We start from the raw sequence: 23,993 nt of genomic DNA on the forward strand, positions 1-23,993 counted from the left end.
CAATAGAACTGAAACAGAAAATTCACATTTTCTTTTTTATGAAGTCAAGCTTTTAGTTAGGATTTTTCAGTATTCTTCTTAATTATTAAGTATTTTCTAGTCTTTTATGTTACYATGTAAAATGTCTTTCCTATTTAATTATGATATTTATTATTAAGTAATTTGTGACTTATCTGGAAAAGGTACTGTTAAAACAAATTGTATTTCCTCACTATCAAAAGACAGTTTGATTAAGTATTTAATCAGCTCCTTTTATTGGATTGACTTGATTTGGATGCAAAACAAGCTTYATTTTTGGCAGGTACACTATAGTTATAGTTAAACACAACCAACTATATTAGGTTTGCAGTTAGTTCTCTTGGTTTTCCCTCTTTATAAACTTGCCCTTCTGCTACTGAAGAAAAGACATGCAGTAAACTGACATCTGTCATTGAAATAATTGTTGACATCTGAATAATTTACAGAGTATTTTAAGAAAGACAGAACTCGGTAGCATACATGCATCCTGATACAGAAAGACTTKTTCTGATGTGAGTCAGGCTTCCTTGTCTACATGTTTTAGCCCATTGATGCATGGCCCAACTAACTCGTCTTATGATCAMATTATTTATGTTTCCACGCTTGACGTTAATATTTGACGCTGGTGTTGCAGGTACATCTAATTAACACCGTGGGCGAGAATGTGAAGCAGCAGACAACTCCTCACAATGAAGACGTATTTCAGTGCTTCTCTAAACGTGTCCTCTCATGGTCAATATGGACTCTTTTCTAATTATTGTTCTAATGAGAAGGAYTGCGTAGCACACAGCTGGTGTGAAGTGCAAATAAAGACACAGCCAAAGTCTACAACAGCACTAATGACTTTGATGCAGCTCTGCTAGTTATCAAAGAAAAAGAAAAAAAATCTTCTTAAGACAGATGGAAGATGAAATTGTGAGTTTTAACAAGACCTTAAAGTCAAAGATAAAACTTGACTGATTGTCTTCCTATTTTTTTTACAGAAGATACAGAAAAATATAGAATTTTGAACATTTTGAAGATAAGATATGTGTCATTTCTCATACCATTTTGTGTTTTTTTTTCATAAAAATAAATAAATAAGTGTGTGCCCATTATTTGTAAGCTTGGGGGCCACAGTGGTTCAGTGGTCAGTGATGTGACCTCATCATCCTGAGGCTGCAGGTTTGAGACCACGTTGCATCAGGAAGGGCTTCCAGAGTTAAACAATCTTTTTACTAGTTCTCTTGCTGTGGCGACRCCCGCAGAGGAGAACAACCGAAAGAAACAACATCATTATTTGTAAAATCAGGGCCAAAATAATGGAAAACAGAAAACGAACATGCAGAGCACAGAGTATTCCAGCTCCCTTGCTAGGGTGGATACTAACAGTGTTGTTAATGTGTTTGTGCTATAGGCTGTGTGTTAGCATCTTTACACAATTCAGTGTCCCCACCCAAAAAAAAAAATGCTGAAGTGTTTTGGCTACAAGAGGACCTAATTTCAATAAAACACAATGTTCTATAAAACATACAAGAAGGAAAGGTTACAACTAAAGGTAAAAAACAAAAACGTGTTTGCTTATTAGGAGCAAAAAGACAGCCGAGTTACAATCAGGTAATGAAGGTGTGCTGATAGGGAGCACATTCAGTTTGTTATGTCTATTTAAAAGGTAAATAAAAGGCTCTACTGGGCATTGCTGGTTTAATCAGGAGTTAATTTGTAAGGTTGCAAGAGTAAATGGATGGATKCAGTTACTTATAGTTTGGTTAAAGATATGTTGCCTGTCCAATCYGTGTTTGTATTACTGYTGTTTATCATCTGCAAACRAAGGCAGAAGTGGGATCACRCTTGTGTTCATGTCTGTKAATTTRTCTGTTGTGTTAGCAAAATATCAGMTGAACCACTGCACAAATTTTCTTTATACTGTAGCCATTGGATAGAAATTTACAACCTTTTAAGTTCTGGAGTCAATCAGATTCAGGATGTCCACCTCTGCCAATCGATTTCAGCAAAAACAGACCTGATTATAGTTCAGTCAGTTTTATTTTTTTTTAGCTAAGATTTAATGTGGTAATAGCTGAGACCAATCAACAACACACACACTCTGAGCACTACAATGTGTGACATTTTTGCCTAAAACATTGGCATCAACTCAGTTTTTGGCAAAATATGGTAAATGGTCTGAACTTATGTAGTGCTTTATCAAGCCCCCTCGGACCCCAAAGCGCTTTACACTACAGTCATTYACCCATTCACACATACATTCACACTGATCGTGGTAAGCTACAGTGTAGCCACGGTTGCCSTGGGKAACACTGACAGAGACGGGGCTGCCATGAACCAGCACCACTGGACCCTCTGACCCTCACCACCAGTAGGGAAGATGGGTGAAGTGTCTTGCCCAAGGACACAATGACTGAGATGGCTGGAATGAGAAATCCAACTAACAACCCTCCAGTTACAGGACGACTCCCGCTAACACCTCCGCCACAGCCGCCTAATACTGTATATCTCAAAACACCCCACRAACCACCTGATAAATTTTAATGAAACTCTCAGAAAATAAWTGCAACCCTACAACTGATAAACTTTTAGAGTCAACTAAGTTTAATTTGTTTGTTGCAGCTGATGTTAAGATTGGGGAACTGAGGACCCAAGTTCCTTGTCCCTAGAAGCATACAGTATTCCAAATACTAACACGTCCCAACATGCAATCACATATTATATTTTTGGGGTTTGACTAAAACAGAATAAAATGATCATAGTTTTAAAYTGTGGAATGTATTAAGTAATTATGCTGTACAAAATATTTATGGGGAAAACAAATTCATTTAGGGCTTGGATTGAACTACTATTGAACTACATATTTGCTGTTGCACGACTCTTCCTACAGTGGTTTGTAGAAGTTTCGGTAAAAAAGAAAAATAGCCAATGTTTGCACTTATAAATGCTGCTACCTGAACGTTTTAATCACAGAAAAAAAGTTCTTCTTTACTATCATGACATAAATATCATTATTGCATATTACCCATCACTAACACCCAGCTCATGGAGTGACACATTCTGAGCTGCATGTTCACCTGAAGGTCCACACACACCAAACATCAACCCTGAACCCAGGGTCACACATTTTCAAAACACAGAGGACAGAGAAAACTTGCCAGTGCCATGAGTCTGTATTTATTCCGACACGAGGTGAATACGGCAGAAGATGGAAGCTCTCTTTTCCGCCCTCTGTCTCTCTCTCAGTGTGAAGTTAACATCACCTCCTGCCCACCCTCGAAGCAGGGAATTGAATCTTAATTACCTAGAAGCTCCATCTTATGTTTCATGGATGAGCGACCTCATTTGTTAGTTCTACCCTCTCCTCACATGCCATGTGCTCGGTGTCTGAGAACTCATGTGAACCCAGTTAATGACCCAAAGATCCAGTCTAATAGGTTGCATGTTGGATCAAACATGGTATTGATGAGCTAATTTCAATCCCTGAGGGTGTTCCATTAAAAGACTGGGTCTTAAGATTTGCACTTTAACCTGAAAGTCACTTTGTGTCGTTACCTGTGTCAGTATTTTTTTCCCTTTTCTTTAAAATTCAGTCATAATAACATTTACCGGATAACTGCATATTACCTTTAATGCAGATGCAAATTAATAAATTGGTTGAATTTAATTTTGCACTTCTAATGTTTGACACCAATCACCATGAAAGGCAAACAATCCCTTAACATCCTGTGTGTTTGTCTTTTAGCAAAATAGGTCATCAACCGCTTAACAAATTCTAAAAAACTCTCAGAATGCAATCATTAAATGGACACCTCCAACTAAATAACTTTCAAAGTCAACTTTAAAATTGCAGACACTGCAAAATGACTGTAGCACACATATAAATGGTTATAGATTTAACTTGAACTTTTCACGTTTTAGTGCAATAGAAGCTGAAAATAATCCCATCACATAAACTGAGGGCTAACAAAGCAAACAGGATTTTCATTTAAAATTTTAACATGTAAAGTGAAAAGTAATAACGTGCAAGAAATTATTTTTATCTTTATCTTGTATGTGCTGCATATTATTTCTTTTCCTTTTTAGTTAATCAAATTGCTAACTATAGCTAAAATAGTTCCTACAACAAAACAATATAATTGTCATTTTGCTTGAAATATAACAGGTCATTACAAAACATAATGTGATAGCTTCATCTTTTTAGGTTAAGTGTTTTGTTTCTTTTGAATGAACATATTGATTTTACTGAAAGCAGAACATTAGTGAGATTAGAAAAACACGTAACAACAACAGTTGAAACATCCAATATATTGACAGGGCAACGAGGTCTCAAGATGTGTTAGCAATTTAAAACTGTGTTGAGGTTGGCTGAATTGATACATCACATTGAGCTCAATACTTTAAAGACTGACTTACATATGCATTTGTGTTGGCCAATTAACTGTGGTGGCCATCATGAATTGAATTGACTCCAAAAACACATTAGTTGTAGATGAGCATCCGTTCATAACCTTGTGATGGTTCCACCAAAATATGTCTGTTTGTTTATAAAGCATGTTTCAGACAGACAGAGTTCACACTAATAGTTAATACCCAAGTTTTAGGCTAAACTACTGAGAGTAGAGTATGTATTGGGGATGCTCAGCTACTACCACATTAAATTTTGGCCTAATACCTGTAACAACAGTATTTTAGTAAAACACACAGAGAAATTGTAAGACATGTTCCAGCATCTTAATTAAAACAAACCCAGCTGTGGTCAGCAGAGTTTAACTGTAATGAAGGCAATCCAATCCGTTACAGATGATCTACAGGCTTTTAGTGTTTCGTTATTTCTCTGTAGCACCAGACAAAACATTTCCTATAGCAGCATCAGACTGCCCTAACAGCCATCCACAGTATACCAGAGTCTGGCCATTGCCTTCCTACACAATTCCACTTGATTCTAATCTTCCTTCAATGCTCCATCTGGGTTTTCTCTCACTGACATGGATTTCCCTGGTAGAATTTCAACCGGGCCAGTTAGCGAACCGAAGGAGGAGTTGTGAACGATGACATTGATTTTCGGCGCTGTTTTAGTCTGTTTGTTGTTGCAATGGCAATGGAGGAAGTGAATRAAGCCATTCCTTGTTAACAAGGCTTCCAAATTAACTAGTCTCACAAAGCCTGCAGCACTCATTCACAGCCATCTCATTCGGCTCGGTACTTCTCTCTTCCCAGTAGGGGATGGTTGTTTACAGTGCACACAATTTCTGGTTAGCTTCTTAGCATAGCTTCCTTCACAGTCGAGCTGGCACACTGCAAATGTCACGGCCAAACGTTAGCAATTGGGTAAAATCAGATCCAAAGTTTTAAACTTCAACAGAGTACATAACTCCAGCAAGCAATTGCTTCTCAATATCCGGCAGTCCAGACCATCTGTACGAAGCTAAGTGTAGAACAAGGGTCTGTTTTTTTTTTTACCAGGCTATGTTGATGATGTAGATTTTGATTTATTTTTAATTTCTCAGCTCAAGATTCACATATGACTAAAACAGGTTTAGTTCCAAGCAGGTTTTGAACTCTTGCTCTCTGTTATTTGAACTAGCTCCTCTTAACCTGTTTGTTCTGATGCCAGTAATGATTCATGGGCTCATTTCAGTCCCATCTTTTGGTTTGTCAGTTTAAAAACTTGTAAAAACGTTTTTTTTTTTTATCTCTAGGAGTGATTTGAACTCACAACCTCTAACACCCAAGGAACTTTTTCCACTGACAGTTGCTGTGATTTTCAAGTAGGCTACATATCAGTTTTTAAGTTTTTCACTATTGAAGTTGCACATTCCTGACGTTAGAACCCACATTTCAGACCATAAAGGCGTGCTCTAACATCCTGAGCTGCTCCTTGTGAAGTTTAAGCTTTTTGCTCTGATTGTTGGCTTTTAAAAGTAACCCCAGGTCAAACATTTTTAAAAATATCTTTTGCCTTCTAGTTTTGATTTACAGTTTTTGAACTCAAAGTACCTGATACGCTAAACAGCCTCTTAACATCCCGAGCCATCTGATTGGAGTTTTGGAGCATTTTGAGCCACTTCCTCTGAGGGAAATCCCTCCCCACCACCAAACTAAATTTGATATTTGCAGTCTTTGACATAGATCCCACACAGTCTGTTGTACGATCAGTGGTAGTGCCAGACATTTTTGCTATAGGGGTGGCCTGACTGGAGCCACTTGTCACTCAGGGGCAGCAAAGAAAATGACTTTATTTTCCTTACACGGCAATTTGCTGGGGATCCAACTGCTTTTTTTCTTTTGGTCATTCTCTCTCTTATGTATACAGGAAGTGACTATCATGTAGAATTACATCATTTGAGCAGTGCACCTGAAATAAACATTCTGCTTATGTACTATTTTTCAGATACTGTTTAGTACCGCCTATGTGAAGCAGCGTGTAATGGTTTGTGGGATTGTTTGGGGGCAAACAAAAGAAAACTAAACGACGGTACAGGTTCTCAAACTTTAAAGTTTGAACTGTTGTGCATTTTAAAATGTTTCCAGGGTGGCACGCATTTTTAGGTTTCAAAATGGYGGCTGACTGGTGTTTGTGGGCGTTATTCTCCTTTTCTCTTACAATATTATATAATCTTTCTTTTTTGGCGTTAGTGACCAAATTGTTATACAATAAAAAAAGCCCCTGCAGGTGTTTTTGTCTAACCAAAATAAAGCTGTCAGCACTTCCCAGCAGAAAAAAAACTCTACTCAACTTCTTCAGAAGCTTACATTAAAAAAAAACAGAGCATCTTGTAAGTTTTGTGTGAGATGAAACAAAAATCCAGACACAGAGAGTGAGGGAGAATCAATAAATACTAACACAGATCTCTGAAAGTCAAATATAATTTGCCATGTAGATTTCCCTCCTCCATCCTTATGTATTCATTTTGCATCCCAGTTTCCCCCGTGTGCAGCAGTTGTGAGTGTGTAAACGAATAAGTGGATTGTGTGTTCCCTAAAATTAGATAAAACTTTGATGAGCTTCTCAACACAGGCATGCCCGTGGCAATACAGTGTGCCTGTGCTGTCCCTGCGTGCGCCTTCGCTGACATTTTCAGCTCATTACTCAAACACACAAGCCTTTGAAAAGAACTAAAGGCCTATTTCTTCAGAATAAACWGCAAAAAGTGTGCTCCCTGATAAAAACACATCAGTGCGGCTTGAAAAAGTTCACAATTACTTGTCTTTTTCCGCTTCTTTCCGACATGCTGTCAGCGTGCCTATATAACACTTTTTAATACACCGCAAAAATGAGGCAACTTTGCAAAATCAGATGCTGTTAAAATGAGGCTAAATGAATGCACAAAAAGCCTGTTTACCCCTCTAATGTCGCTCACCAATTTTCCACACATACACAATTACCTGAAGTCTGCAGGGAAACACGATACACTCACAAAGAGTAGGAAAAGCTGCCAGAAATCTGCCTCCAATTAAATCCTGCCTACACCTTCCAAGTCATTAAGAAGGGAGAAGGTAATGTGTTGTGATGTAGCAAAGAAAGAAAAGAAAATCTTCAGCCAATTAAGAAAGTGACGCCCGACTTATTCTACAGCGTTAAATCATTACATCACACACCTGTGCCTCTCAGACTGTGATGTATGGTTTTGATGAAGTGGACCAGCATGTTGAAATTGGATTTAACAGGAGCAAGATTGYACACCCGAAGGGGTCCCTGCCAGCATGACTCAGCATGTTAAAACTCAACTTTCTTTCTGACAAACTTTGTCAWCTTGTACACCAATGTAGCGCACAAAATGTAGCATTGTTACCGTGGACAATGAAAAAAGTTACATTTTACTAACATGGTGGATTTTGTGTTTTTAAAGTATCAGCCCTTAGGGGGAATAAAATGGTCCTGTTTCTTTCGCAAATAAAATAATAACTAATAACTTTAACTGAGTTAAAGGGATAGTTCAACCATCTTGTAGTGGTGTTCTGTGGAAAGTGAATGATATATCTTATCTTTKGTAGATGGTTATTTGAATGACGTCAGTTTGGAAAATTAGGCATTGCAAGTCTTAATGCTGAATTTTAATTTGTTGCCTAAGTTGATTTATTTATTTATTTTTTTTGCATAGTTGTTTTCATTACAATTTAAATATGACCGCCATTGCTCTACAGTATTGATCCAATCAGGCAAGTGTCAATACGATCCAACTCCTTGGTATATCACAATTATTGGCATAAAGCATGTTGGTAAAAATTCTCATTCATCCAGTACATGACAAATCAAGAAACTTAAAACAAACTCCTGTTTTGTAGCTGAAGACATTTAGAAATCTGAACTTTTAACTGCATGGTGTTGGACTAATGATGTATCAGCTATTCTGAGCAAGACCAAGACCAAAAATCAGTGGCTGTCACCTTAAATGGAAAGTCTTTTAAAATCATGTTTAAAAAGTTATCGTTAGTTTGTACCTTATCATCCATGACATCAGTCTTATCACAAAGAGTAACAAGAAAGGTGCAATGTACAGTATTTAGTCAGGCTAGGCTACTTCAATTCAAAATACTTTATTGATCCTAAAGGGACATTGAAGTGATGGCGAGTMAAATGAGTGAATTATTTGGTTATTTTTTTCCATTTCTTTCTCAAAGTCAACATATTGGTGTAAATGAATGCTATATATAGCAAGCACAACAATGCAGACATAGCCAAGCATAAATACAAAATTGGGTTATAAGCTTTGTTTACTTTTTTGTTGACACTGCAAGACTGTTTTTTTTAAATGAACTCTGTATACATGGTATCTGTATAAAACTGGTACCCTAAGTTATCTTATAGGGTGCCAGTTACACACAGATACTATATGACAATTATCTGACATATATCTAACTTGCAGTTCATTTCAAGTCAAATAAATAAATGAAGTATACTAAAAATAAAGTATTACTAAGAAAAACAACAAAATTTCAAATATTTACTTAGTATAATTGACTATTGTAATACAGAATGTAGGAAATATTTGTCAAGGATATCGTGATTGTAGCCATAAAAATGTAACTGCCATCTAAAAGTATGAAAACTTTGATTTCCTGTTTACCTACATAGAAAATAATTTCCTCAGAAGTCTCCAAAACTATCCAAACTTTGTTTTTTGGCACAAAATAAAACTGGTAATTTACAGCACATGGGCCTTCATAAATGCCTATTTGGCTGAAAAAATCTTTTATCTTGAGGAATACAAAAAGAAAAAGACAACTGAGCCACAAACCAGGTAGTTCATCACTAATCATCACTGCTTGTCACCAAATTTCACGAGCAATTATCATTAAGATAATCACCACAACCCTTCACAGGTACAAACTATATAAACATGGAGGTAGCGAGCATAAACAACCTCCAGCTTGGAGCAATAAATCATCACCAGCCCACCTGCTCCATCTGAAGCTGGAATTTAACAAACTTATGTAACACAATCCCCATCCAGCTGTCCACAGCTCATCTTTCTTATTTATGGACTGCAGCAAAGTCTGTAGCCAGCGTGAACAGTGAGACATCAAAAGATCGAAGCAGCTGGATGGTAACTAAACTAAACTAAATATCACTCAAAAAACAATTAAGTCTATTTGTCAAGCATTACTACCTACATCGATAACGTATTGATTAAACATGCTTTTAGTAAGAAAGACAAGTATCTATTTATATTTAGGAGGGTTAAAAACGAAGAAGAAGAAATAAAAATCAGCTAACATGCTAATTGTTTCTTAAATATGCACAAGTTCCCTTAGGACGTATRGCTGTGTTTAGATTCAGCCTCCCACTTTTAGACTTATAAGTAAATAATAACAACTTAGTGTTATTATAGTTCCACACAGAGTCTTCAGCACCCATGACAAGGCACCACTTTGTTCCATCATTACACCGTCTCCATCTTTCATCAGTTTTACAGTTACACATCTGCAATTTCAGAATTAAAAACAACCCAATTTGAAAACCAGCACTGGGTCAAATTTGGACACATCCAATTCAGTATAGTTTTAACTAAGTAGGTTTGGGTTTTCAATGGGATCCTGCATACTTGGTTTAGTACCAAAAAACGGTGTAAAATTGTGAACTTGTTAAATTAGAGCAACCAAACTAAACAACCCAAAATTTGCTTTATTTTAAAACGCAACTTATGTCGGAGCTTGCTAGGTGGTGCTAGCTGCTATTAGTGGCAGTTAACTACTATTATTTTAGTAAATCAAACTCAATGTTTAGGGCAAACTAAAGTTACTGATAAATACAACCAGGCTAAAAACAATTGTTTTCCAAATTATGTTTTACAGCCATATCTTTTCTTATTACAGCGTATCAGAAAAGTTTGATTTAGTCAACTCCTGCCTTTTAAAGCTGGACTGTGAAAGAATAACACAACTYAAGTCTAATCCAGTCAAACCGTGGTTGAATTAGGCATTAGTTTACTTATTTATTGGGGGGAGTTGGGGATTAAAATGTTTAATCTTGGTCAACATTTGATCCAATGTTTAAAAACGATGCAACCTACGACCCAACAGCTCTCAGCAACTGAGTTATCAAAAAGTTATGTCATCTCCATTAAGCTGAAACACTTTGTGAATCTAATTCTACTGTAGACCAAAAGTCCCTCTAATGTCATTAATATAACCAATATCCCATTTTTAGACACCAGAAAAAAAGGAGTTTACCACTGAAGTTTAAAGTCAGTTAAGCAGGGTTAATTGTAAACATCAGCCACCCGTACCTGACTCCATGAACTCTTGGTTGAGGTTGTTCCAGGCAGCTTTGCTCTTCTCCAAGTTCTCCTCCATGACTTTGATGTCAGCAAAGGGACAGTTGCATTCTGGGAATCTGGGTGAGCAGCGGCACCAGCAGTCGTTGTTGCGACAGAGTAGTTCACCCTCGGAGTTACACGCCACATAGCTGAGGGCCGCCTCCACAAAACGGCCACGCAGGAACTCTGGTAGGACATCCTGCAAACCTGAAATAAAAAAAAAGAACAGTTATGTTGTGAAAGTCGGGACATTTTTGACAGAGTTAAAAGCCTTTTTAACATTTTAAATACTGAATCAAACCAATGGTATAACTGGGAACTTTACATTATTTAAAGGGAGAAAAACATATTCACTGCTTTCATCATTTAAATTATATTAAAATTGTGGTGTCCTAATGCCAAGTTCTATGACTGCATGGCCCCAGTGAGTCAGATCATAAACTGGTGTGTTTGAGTATCGACAGCTCTTAGAAACAGCTTTCAAATGATTTGCTTTGTGGGCCTCACACTGCTTTCCTGAAACCATTTGTTAGTCCATACCTGCCGCTCTCTGCCCGTCTGCTTGTCTAATACTGATCAATTAGTATCAAAAGCTGCCTCTCGCTTTGCTTCACATGCTCATTTTGGATGATTTTCAAGAGCCAAGTCAATCCCACTGTACCCCACTATGAATATTCATCTCTCTTCTTTGGTATTTACTCTTTCAGTGGCTTGGAAAGAGATGTAATTAGTCACATTTTTCACTGCTCCTCACTTTGGCAGGTATTTTGAGATCTTTTTAAAAAAAGACTTTTCTGTGTGCTAGTCAGTGTTCGTGTGTGTGTGGGYGTTGGAGTAGGTGTGTGGACCCGCCAGTTCCAAAAGCAACTGCTGGCAGTGCTGGAACTGCCAGGAGTTGCTTCAGTTTGAGGTAGGTAATTATGAAAAAAAAAGAAAAAAAAAAAACTCTTGCCTCCAAAAGTTTTGATGTCATTTATATACAGCATGGAGACATGTTGGTTTATTTGTTTAATGGGTCAACCCAGAATGTTGATACTGAAGATATGCTCTGTGGTGGAACTAATACTTTTAGGTTTAAGCCCCAAAGTTAAATGTGGTACTATGGGATTATTTACAATATTGATTCTTGTTTGAAACTGTAAAAAGCAAAGAAGAAAAAAAATATTATGAGACAAAAAACACGACACAAACAGAAGCAGAATTCTTAAGGACAAGATGTTGTCCACAGGTATGAAAAGCAGGCTACCATGTAACAGCCTTTGTGTGTGTATGCATTTCTGTTTACCATTCTGTATACACATCTACCTTGTCAAGGCCAGTAGTCCTTTTGGGGACCAAAGACAAGCCTTAAAATGGTTAAACTTCATTGTTGGGTTGGGTGTTAGGTTTAGGACTAAGGTGTAAATTGAGTTTAGGTTAGGTTAGGATTATGTATGTACTGGAGTGGTTCAGTTTAGGGTAAAGCATCAAGGTTAAGTTATGGAAATGATTGAAAATGAATGGAAGTTAACGAATGGGCCTAATAAGTATAGAACTAAAAACTTGCGCGTGTGCTCATGAATACTTGTTTGTCTGTCTGTCAGCAAAACAGTGGATGGATTTTATTGAAAAGTGGCTTGGCAGCACAGTTGTTACAGATTTATCTCACAGCCTATGACCTTTTTGTGTAGAATTTGCATGCTCTCCATGTGCGCATGCAAGTTTTCTCTGGGTACTCCAGTTTCCCCCCACAAAGCAAAACCAAGCATGTTAAGGTCTTTGGTATCTCTAAATTACCTCTTGGCATGAATGAGTGAGTGCATAAATGGTTGTATTGTTTGTCTCGATGTATCCCTGTGATGGAATTGCGACCTGTCCAAGGTGTACCGCGCCTCTAATTCATACTGCTGGAGAAAAGTACAAGCTTCATGCAAACTGGAGAGGAAAAAGCAGGTAAAAGAAAATGGATTAATGGATATTAATGGAGTATGGGGTACCGGGCCATTTGATACGGGCTGTCAGGTCCTTGTACAACTGGTGTCAGAGTCTGGTCCGCATTGCCGGCAGTAAGTCGGGCTCGTTTCCGGTGAGAGTTGGACTCCRCCAAGGCTGCCCTTTGTCACCGATTCTGTTCATTACTTTCATGGACAGAATTTCTAGGCGCAGTCGAGGTGTTGAGGGGATCCATTTTGATGGCCTTAGGATCACATCTCTGCTTTTTGCGGATGATGTGGTCCTGTTGGCTTCATCGGAACGAGATCTGTAGCTCTCGCTGGAGCGGTTCGCGGCCGAGTGCGAAGCGGCCGGGATGAGGCTCAGTGCCTCCAAATCCGAGGCCATGGTCTTGAGCCGGAAAAGGGCAGAGTGCYTTCTCCGGGTCAGGGGGGTCGCCCTGTCTCAAGTGGAGGAGTTTAAGTATCTGGGGATCTTGTTCACGAATGGGGGAGGAACGGAGCGGGAGATCGACAGGCGGATTGGCGCAGCGTCTGCTGTAAAGCGGGCGCTGTACCGGTCCGTCGTGGTGAAGAGAGAGCTGAGTCAGAAAGCGAAGCTCTCGATTTACCGGTCTATCTACATTCCTACCCTCATCTATGGTCATGAGCTTTGGGTCATGACTGAAAGAACGAGGTCCCGGATACAAGCGGCCGAAATGGGTTTCCTCCGCAGGGTGGCTGGGCTCTCCCTTGGAGATAGGGTGAGAAGCTCGGTCATCCGGGAGGGACTCAGAGTAGAGCCGATGCTCCTCCACGGCAAGAGGAGCCAGTTGAGGTGGCTCAGGCATCTGGTAAGGATGCCACCTGGACGCCTCCCTGGTGAGGTATTCCGGGCACGTCCCACCGGGAGGAGGCCCCGAGGAAGACCCAGGACACGCTGGAGGGACTATGTCTCTCGGCTGGCCTGGGAACGCCTTGGAGTTCCCCCGGAGGAGCTGGAAGAAGTGGGTGGGGAGAGGGAGGTCTGGGCCTCCCTTCTGAAGCTGCTGCCCCCGCGACCCGACCCCGGATAGGCGGAAGAAAATGGATGGATGGATGGATGGATGGATGAATATTAAACAAAAAAATAATTAATGGCTGCTACAATTGATTAACTATACGTTGGCTTCAAAACTTAATCAACATTAGTGAGTTTTAAAAAAGCTTATAACCCAGTTAATTTTACAGAACAAAATAAAACTTGGTGTGGTTGTAGCTGACAGGTTCCACCAACACATACTCAAAGTACTAACAAATTATGCAACATCCTTCTTCAAATGTTTGGCATGCAAGAGGAATGAGGAACATCATCATGCTAGTACAAAAGTATGACACTAAAACAAACTTTCAAGCATCTGTTTACAAAGTGCACTGAGTAAGTGTGCTGCTTAAGCATCATTTGGCTGCACAATTATTTTGTGCAGAATCAGTTCTKTTACTCAAAAAAACATGGATGATTTGTACACAGAATGTAATCAAAGTGTCGAGTGAGAATGAGGACAAATTGTTCAGCTTGACTGTTAGGTAGGCACTTGTTGGTGAGTCATCCTCCTCTCACCTTGCTGCTTTTCACCTTTGACACACATGCTGTTGCAGCACCGTGTTAGTAGTCAGCTGAATGCAGGCCATGCTCATAATGGGGCGCACATATACTGATCCAAACTAAATAACACTTACTTTTAATAATCATATAAAATGTTWGGGTAGTATAGTGTTCAAATAATTTTTTACATAATTTAAAGCCACAGCACAATTGAGCATTTTCCAAATCATTTTGAAAAGGGAGCAATATGGCTCACAGTTTTGGTTGCAATGTTGTATGAAGGTGCAGGTTATATGCTGTTAGACTGCAGGCTTGGGCAGTGGTTCATCTATTTAAAAAGAGTAGCCAGAGGATGTACTGAACAGTACTGGGTAGGACAATTCAGCTTATAGCTGAATTTTGTTGAAAACTTTGGTTTTTAAGCAATAGCATGAAGACTTTGGATTGTACAGCTGCTTTTCACAGATTTGGCCCCACTGAGTGAGCACCTCCAACACAGGAACAGTTTTTGTTATTAAATAGTATGAATATTAGTGCTTAAATCTGAAGCTATGGCCCTCTAAGCCAATGCATTGTCACCTCTGCATTGTAAACTAGCTGCAATGAAATTTAATTATTCTCAGATATTCATTCAACCTTCATTATCTTTACCCACTTCTTCCTTTCGGGGTCAAGGGRGTCACTGGTGCCCATATCCAGCAGTCACTGTGCGGGGGGCAGGGTACACCCTGGACAGGTTGCAAGTYCATCACAGGACCACAAAAGGCAATGCTGTCGATTTACCAGTTCATCTATGCTCTAATTCTCACAACCAGTAAGTAGTAAACAAAAGAGTGAGACTGCAAAAACAAAGCTGGATGAAACTTGAAACTAGAAAGAGCTCATTTGGTTGGTTTCCACATCTGATAAGGACACCACCCAGACMGCTTCCTAGGGATGTTTTTTTGACATGTTCCACTGGGTGGAAACCACAGTGTAGATCAAGGACTGGCTGAAGTGTTATATCTCACAGCTGGGCTGTGAATGCCTCCAGATGAGCCGGAGGAGGGAGCCGCGGAGAGGCAGGTCTGGGAATTTTTGCCAAAGCTGTTGTCCTTGCAACCTAGTCTCATATAAGCATCAGAGGGAGGATGGGTGAATGAATGGATGGATGGATGGATGAACAAATGAACGAATGAATGAATGGACTTACAGTATAATGGTCAAAATGAGCCAAAATGACTGCACTGTCTGATACATCCAAGCCCTATAAATCATTTTAAATAGTATATTTTAATATTGGAATTTAACCAGAAACTTAATTTGTTTATTTTAGCCAGTCAGATAATCAAGAAAGAAAAAAAAAATAGTGCACACAACTCAAATTCTCTTATAAAAAAAGGGAAGAGAGTAAATGGGTGCCTGGTTCTGAAGGATCAAAAAAAAATGGGATAACCGGCACTCCAAAAAATGCTATTGTTCTGCTACATGCCATCATCAACTTGTTTCTTGATGACAAGTTGACGACGGCATGTAGCCAAAACGCGTCCTGTTTTCTGCCCTTATTAAAACAATAGTATATTTCTGGAGTGCTGGTTATCCCATTTTTAGATACTAATGAAAGCACATCAGGTAGTTTAATAGATTTATACCTAAAACAGCTCCTGTTTAAAGAACTATGGTGTGACATACAAAATTCACCCACCTAATGACACTAATAACAAATTACAACTAACTAAATGTACCATACCTAAAAGACTAAAGTAGTGTTTCATGTCTGACAATCTTACGCTTATTTTTTGTGTATGTTTTATTTTAGTGCAAGACCCCTGTTTATTTAGACTAATTAAATCTTAGTTGTGAATGCTGCATTGCATTTTTGCCAACTGATCACTAAACACATGCGCTCTCTTGGCTGACAGTGTTTGGTGGTAATGTGACATGAAAATGAGCAATGCAACAGCAAAAGTCAAATAAAAAACTGCCAGCTGATAAAATAGAGAGCTAGAATTGTTCAATCTAGGGCTGTGAATCACTCTGACAGCATCAAAATCACAATTGCTACCAGTCAAACCACAAACATGACAAGAAAAAACAACATGGGTTAAAAAAAGGCAAAAACAAAACCTGATCACTTTGTATTACACCMCCCAGGCCACCAACTGCCCACTTCCAGATTCATTATTTACCTATTTGAAGTCAGATTCTAATTACTCTAACACTGGTGCCACATTAATTACATGCTGCTCTGTAAAAAGAATATTAAGTTTTAGGACAATCATTTATTATCTTAATGAATCAAACAACCATCAATTCTCAAAAGTGAGAGTTACTAAGTTTAATTACACACAGATAAAGAGCTAAGAGTCAAACTTTGGACTGAGTAGCTGACGGAAATTATCCAACTAATGAAATGATTACAGTTTATTTTGAAAATATTTCTGATGCAAAGCGTCTTTTATTTCGCCCTTTATAAGTTTGGAAGTTTGGAAGCRCATATTTACACATAGTGAATATGCATGATCTTTCTTATTTATGTATACCAAGGTTTGGTGTAATTTACTTTTGGCTCAACTCAAATTATAACTGGATACATGAGACAYGCTGGACTTACATTACTATGAAGAAAATACTACTACACAGATGAACTGATACTTTAAGTAGCCACACAAGACATAAATTATTCGTGCATTTTTAATTTAAAACATTTTTTGCTGTTTACAAATGACGGGCATTCACTGTCATTTTTTTATAATTATATTTTATCGTCGGCATTTTATATAGTGAAAGTTCTACATTTACAAACCTGGGATACAATTTTCTCATCATACTACTCAACCCAAATTTGTACAGGTAATATTCTTATTCTGTGCTTTGGCACAGAGCTAAATTCCATACCCAGTTACTGTAAGGAGACAGCCGGTGTTATACAGTCAGTTCACAGTCTGTAGTAACATAGAGCAATTTATGCTCACACGTTCACCAGTGAAGAATAAACAGTGCATCAATTTTTATGTTCTTTGAAAAAAGGTACATGTCTAAGACCCATGCAAATACACTCACAAAAATAAATAAATAACTTCAATAAAAATAAAATAAAATCTTTACATGGAAGTTCAAGAAGCTAATTGCTGGAAGGTGACATTATTCACCACTGCTCCATTCTGGTAGGAAAGTGTTAAATAAAGAAAAGAAAAAAAAACTCATCTATTTCGTTTAACCTTCAGTATTATTTCTTCTTATCCATGTTTCCAGTCACCATCATTAGATTCACAAAAAACCTGTAGGTGTATTCTTTTTCAATAAGTGCAATCAGGGTCATTACCCATGAGGCTTTGCTCCCATCAACCACACAGACCATAAATAGCAGCCCCAAGGTTTCCTCTCTTTCTATCTCTCAGTCTCCTGCAGAGGACACACTGTTCATTTTGGGCAATTTGAAGCTGTTAAGTCAAACCAATGATCAGCACCCCTCAGTTATTGGTGTATCCGTGAGTGACTGAATGTGTGTGTGTGTGTGTGTGTGTGTGTGTGTGTGTGNGTGTGTGTGTGTGTGTGTGTGTGTGTGTGTGTTCATTTTAGGAAGTCTGCTTTGCTGAGTGCTGAGTCCACTACATTGAAATGCACTTTTGGCCCTACAGGAGTCGGTACCCTTGGACCGTGCTACTTCTTCCCAGACCTCAGCACTGGCCAAACATCAGCATACCATTCACAAGAATACGCGTACTGGCACAGATGTTGTAGGATCACACGCTTTCCATCTCTCTTTGTGCTCACTCTTTTTTAGACCTGTCCTTTCCTTTTGTACTTGTGACGTTTCCATCTGAGTGACACTTGAATTTTCCGCAGAACGGTCGCACACAATGAAATGCACATTTACCTCAGTTTAGTCATTTTATGCTCTCTTGAGATAGTCTTGTGCTCTTTCTCAAACATTTGACGGCATTGTGCGTGTATGAAAAGTGCAAAGCAGTAATGTTGGGAGGAGATAAGACCTGTTTGTTGTTGAGGGAGTTATATCCAATAGGTCTGTCAGTTAAAAGGGCAACAAGCCTCCAGAGCCACAACGACATTTTTTTTATTTTCTTTCCACAGGATAAAGTTCCATCTGGCTCCCCTTCTATTCTCATATCTATCTGTTTTGTTGAAACCTTTACTTTTGAAGCATGTAGAGCCATGATGTCAGAGCAGGCATCAGTGGGAAACTTGGCAAGTGATTTATGTGTTTTGCAGCGACAGCTTGTGTGCTGAGAATTTGTTTCAGTGACTGCCCAGACTTGGGCCTAAGCAGAGGGAGGCCCTTGACAGACCTCTCACCCTGCAGGAGCTCACAAGTGTCCTGCAGCATCTGTCCCAGGGCCCTGCTCTCTGCTATTGAAGGAATTCCAACAAAACTTCTAAAGGCTCGATAGTGGCTGCTGTGGGGGGAAGATCTGTTAGAGGTTTTCCTGGATTCCCTTTGGGAAAGCCACCCCGCAGCTGTGAGCAGGCAATGGTGTCATTCTGACAAAAAGTGGGGCTACAGATACAGTACAGGCATTTGTACACTTCTAGACTTCTGGCAGAGACCATGTTTCCAGCAACAAGAATTTTATGAAAATAAATAGAATTCTAAAAATGTTAGTTATCCTACTTGAGGCAGTCCCATATGTGTTTTTGAAACATTTGCCATATATAGATTTAGATTGTAAGCGAGTTAATGTCAAAGACAATATACTTTCAGAAAATTATGAATTTAATAAGGCCTGGTTCACACGGCAAGTTAACTGTGTTGATTTTTGATTTTGCCCTTCCAACAACGTAAGAAAGCCCTGCTTATCCTAATGGCTCTAAAGATAATCTTAATAGATATTCCTGCTGTGCGTGGTGTGTTAATAATGATCTAGTCGACTCAGAAGGATGTCAGGACCACTTTGATCTCAAAYTGGGGATTTTCAACATGTTGGATTGTCTTGGTCCGATATCCCAGTATGTGGGGTGTTCCTCGAGGACAAACAAGCTTAAGTCTCAAGTCTGTTGAATGTGACGTGTAACCAATCGGAAAGCAAGCTGACGGAAACACAGAGGGGGATCCAAAATACAAAAAGCAAAACCTGCAAACCTGATCTATRTTTGGACTGATTTTGTCCTGTTGAACTTTCCGAGTTGCCAAAAATAATCAAACCATCATCATTTCTGCTAGATCCAAACTCAAACAGGATGTTCAAAGAGGTTTTTTTTTCCATTTTGGATCTGCTTAACTCATCTCTAATGAATTGTTACATGCCACAGAACTTTACGGTTGCTGTAATTAAACCTTTACTTAAGAAACCTGATCTTCATTTGGGAGTTCAGACCAATTATAGACCTATATCTAATCTCCTGTTTATCTAAAAAAATCTTGAAGAAATATTTGTAAATCAATTGTGTGAACATCTGGACAGAAATAAACTGTTTATGAAGTTTCAGTCAGGGTTTAGTGCTCATCAAAGCACAGAAACAGCACAGATGAAAGTTACCAATGATTTTCTCATGGCCTCAAACAGTAGTGTTGTTACTTGTCTTGTTAGATCTCAGTGCTGCATTTGATACAATTGATCATAATTTCTGTTACAAAGGCTCGAACATGATATTGGGATTAGCTTTCAATTATCAAGCTCCTCTATTGTTGAACTAACTTCCAGTTTCTGTCCGTGAGGCTGGCAYTCTGTCTACTTTAAGACCAGACTGAAGACTTTAAGTTTTAATAAATCCTATAGTTAGATTTAGGTGTCCTTAGTTATTCCTTAGTTCTGCTGCTATAGGCTTAGACTGCTGGAGGACAAACTGACTACATTTCCTCACTCTGCAGTTGTCTTTAGTTACTCTACATGTTTTGGTAACTATTTCTATCAATAGCATTTGTTTTGCTTTGTCTCTCAGTAAGAGGAAAATACACCTGGATCAGTCCTACATTTCTCTGTCTCTTTCCTGTCTCCCAAAGCCCAGCTGGTTGAGGCAGATGGCCGCCTGTCCTGAGTCTGGTTCTGCTGGAGGTTTATTCCTGTTACTACGAAGTTTTGCCTGTCCACTGTTGCCAATGTGCTTCTCAGGATGGGAGACTGTGATGAAGTGAAGGTTCAACACAATCTGCTGGCTTCCTTAGATATTTTTTTTTGTACAGTGCCCTGAGATGATGTTTGTTGTGACTTGGTCCTTTATAAAKAAACTGATTTGAATTGAAATGAAAACACTTGCCATGGTGGTCTGTCAGAGAGGTTTTTCTGTATTTTTTTCACAGTTAAATAGTCCACAAAACATCGCCATTGTTCTTCCTAGTCGGCCGTGTTTATTTACTTTGAACTCATGTTCAATCCTGAGAGGTTTTGTGAGAGTTYCTGTCAGACATCTGAATGTGAGTGAAATCTGTTTGTATGTGGTGTTTTGTCTTTTGCTCTGGGGCTGTACACCACAACACAGTAGGACAAAACCTGTTATACTGTATCTAGRATTTTTATTGTCATGTGCAAGGACTCCAAGGTTTTGACAATCAACCAACAATTTTAAAGTCTTGCCATGTAAAGCTGAGTGATGYTAATAAAGTCTGTATGTTAAGCCTTTAATAAGGCTTTTTATAAGAAGGTAAAATCTACAAAATTGAGGGAGTTGTGTTTTAGTCTGTGGATAGATTAAATTATTCTTACTTAAATACACTAGCAGGATGGCAAAAGAAGATGAAATGTTTAATGTATCTTTTTTAAAACTTGCCCATATAAAATCCTGACTCCTACCATTAGCAATTAAACACCTCTATGATGTTCGTATGTTGTTGTGTTAGCTTCACAAAGAAGCATCAGAGGAAGGCAAACATGAAAGCCGTGTATGTACCAGAAGTGAAGGGAAGCCAAGGTCTAATGGATTCAAAGAAAGCATTGTTGCATTGAGTCCTATGCATAACAAAACCTGTTGTTTTTAGCTTGATGTGCTAATGTTAGGTCTTCTTACCAGGTCATCATCTAAAAACTGTATCAATAATTTTAAATTCCACAATTTGCATCAAGGAATAAGGGGCATGGGTGGGAGTGGTAATGACATTATTATAATGTTTGCATCTATAACACTTTCAGCTTTGAGCTTGTTTTATTTACCCAAAAACAACATTATTCCACAGAGGTTTGACCTTACACACCACACATAAAACTAACCCTTCACTGTGAGCTGCTGTGCTTTCAGCTGCCACTTCATTAAACTATAACCTTAAAATGTCTTTGCTGTTCTATTTTAATGTGTTTATAATTTGATTTTTAGATGGTATTAGAACATGTTTATGCCTGGGGGATAAGAATCAATATAATTTTCTTCTTTGTTTGATATCTTTTGCCCTCTTGTTGTTTTTTGTTATATTGTAGCCACTTTTTCTTCAGATGGCAATGTCTGTTTCCACAACTTATCTTTTAAGCCTGATGCTACAATATGGAATACATTATTAATTATGCTTATTGCTTTGTCCACCTGGCTTACCTTTCAATGAATGCTGATGGTATTTTATTTCATAATAAAAAGACTCAAAGACTGACACGTTGAAATAATTTACCTTGACATCTGATGGTGAGAAACGCTCTCAAATAGCCAGACAGTTCAGAAATTCTCGCTCTCAATGCCGGCCAGTGGCATAGGTGGTTTAGGCAAATGCTAAGGGTGCTGTCCATCTAGGGGGCGTCACACATGGAGGACAAAAAATAAATTCTATAACTTAATCATGGTTGAGTTGATTTAGCCTGTAGAATAATCACTCACATTTATGAAGGTAACTTGTTTTGTTAGTTTTTCAGCTGCTTTTTTATTACATGAGGTTATATGGTACAGAGGATATTTTGGGATAAAAGTATTATATGATGGAGTTGGGACTATCTGATGGTGTTCTGTGTGTAAACAGAAAACAAAATAAGTAAGTTTCAGTTATGATCGCAGATAAAGTTCAGGTTTCAGAGTTCTCCCTTTTTAAAATCCTCAATTTATGTCACTTTAATAATCTCAATAATTTAATTAAATGCTCTTTGAATGGCTGGAAAATGCCTAGTTTTAATTAGAGGTTTTACAAAATTTTCTGCAGAGTATAACTCTGGGTCCCCCTAGAACTGCTTCACTCCACAGCTGCTTGTTAACACGAACAGTTGTTCCTCATTGGTTTCAGTAGATGTTGGCAGGTATGAGGTAGACTTCTGATTTGAACTATATTGTAATAAACTATATTGGTAACAATTTTAAATGGACAACCTGCTTTCTAAATATACAAACAAAAATTATTTACTTTTGTACGTGAATGTGTGTAAATTGGCAGTGAAAAAAACTGCACAATGGGTGCCACCTGAAATTTGGCTTAGAGTGCCAAATTGGCTAAGGCCGGCCCTGCTTGCTCTAAAAGTAACAACCACGATACTTAGAGCCTCTCAAACAGAAACTTTCACAAAGCAGCATGTTTTCACAGGATAGGTAAATATTCTCACTCTAAATCCAGGCAAAGGCATGCCAATCACATGCACAATTTTACATTGGCAAAGACAATTAGCCAAACAGCAAATACAATAAGAACAATTTAATGATAAAATAACTGCAAACTACTGTATTTTTCAAAGTTATTTTCACTTTGAAGAAAATGTATTAGGGAAATCCCTTTTTCTGAGCTAACTCTAACAAGATCACAACCATGATTGAGTTATCTTTTTGGGACAGATGACTTTACTGCTTAACAGCAATGCAGTTTAGACAAACCACTGTTTTAATGGTGTGGCATTTTTCCCTGTTCTGACATACAGCCAACTGTTTAAAGATCTATTTTTTAATGTAGGACAAAAAAGACTATCTAGGGTTATTCAAGTATTCTTAATTAACACTCTCACAGCTCTTTGGGATTGAGGACAAAGTTACATGAGGTAGAAGTCAAGGTGGTAAAAGTCAGCATAGACATAACTTAAAAACACAGAGTTTCTCTTAATGAGGCAGCACATGGCCTTTAAATATGTTCATGTCTCAGTATCCCCAGGGTTTTCTTTCCTCCCGCTACACATCAGAAAAATGCTCATTAAGATTAATTTTACACTAATGACAGTTTGAGCCCCTGCATACTGTATTTGTGTTCAGACCATACCGGACTGTTGTTTTTGCTATTTGCATCTTAATTTGCAAAGGTTTAGACACTCTAGGCTTGCGAGAAAAAAAGTCTATATTCATGTACAATTTTTAGGAGTAGGACAGAAAAAAATACATCTTCTCTGTGACCCTTCTTTGTCAGCAAAGATGCTGGCATAAATTGTGCAAACCTGCCACATAAAACTAAACTGCTCATTTACTTCAAAGCAGTTCACAGCATCGCTGGAAGACACACACTGCTTCAGCCATATGGGAGGGTTACACAGTGTGTTGAGAGGACAGTGACACAAACTGTGAAACATTTGTTCTGTGACTATGAGGCTGAAATGGCATAAGATAGTCACTAAAACAATTTGCTTCTCTGTGTGTATATGGATGCAAAAAGTGTGTTAAAGTAAAATTTCAATAGAATTGTACATTGTTCATGTAAATATACAGTGTATGCAGTTTCATTGTATAAATTAGCTGTTGGCTTCTGAGTTTAGTCAGATTACATTTTATTAGTTGTTAAAATGGGAAAGAAAATATTTGTGTGAAACCTTTTTATATAGCCTAATTTTAAAACAGCTGGACTCTCTGAAGGGCTGAACTTCAATTCAATACCAGAATAAGTAACTATGTTATGAAAGCACTATATATATATAT

The 23,993-nt window shown here is 38.3% G+C and overlaps 1 protein-coding gene across 1 annotated transcript in view; it reads right to left on the reverse strand.

Moving 5' to 3' along the window:
- The window catches only part of brinp2 (bone morphogenetic protein/retinoic acid inducible neural-specific 2), a gene marked incomplete at its 5' end in the record, with an annotated part of 239,201 nt that overhangs the window by 37,633 nt on the left and 177,575 nt on the right, over positions 1 to 23,993 (reverse strand). The window contains 1 exon segment of the mRNA XM_014004447.1: positions 10,737 to 10,973. Within this exon segment, the coding sequence (XP_013859901.1) occupies positions 10,737 to 10,973 (237 nt within the window).

The sequence above is a fragment of the Austrofundulus limnaeus genome, unplaced genomic scaffold (assembly GCF_001266775.1).
Source record: "Austrofundulus limnaeus strain Quisiro unplaced genomic scaffold, Austrofundulus_limnaeus-1.0 Scaffold24, whole genome shotgun sequence".
NCBI classification, from domain to species: Eukaryota; Metazoa; Chordata; class Actinopteri; order Cyprinodontiformes; family Rivulidae; genus Austrofundulus; species Austrofundulus limnaeus.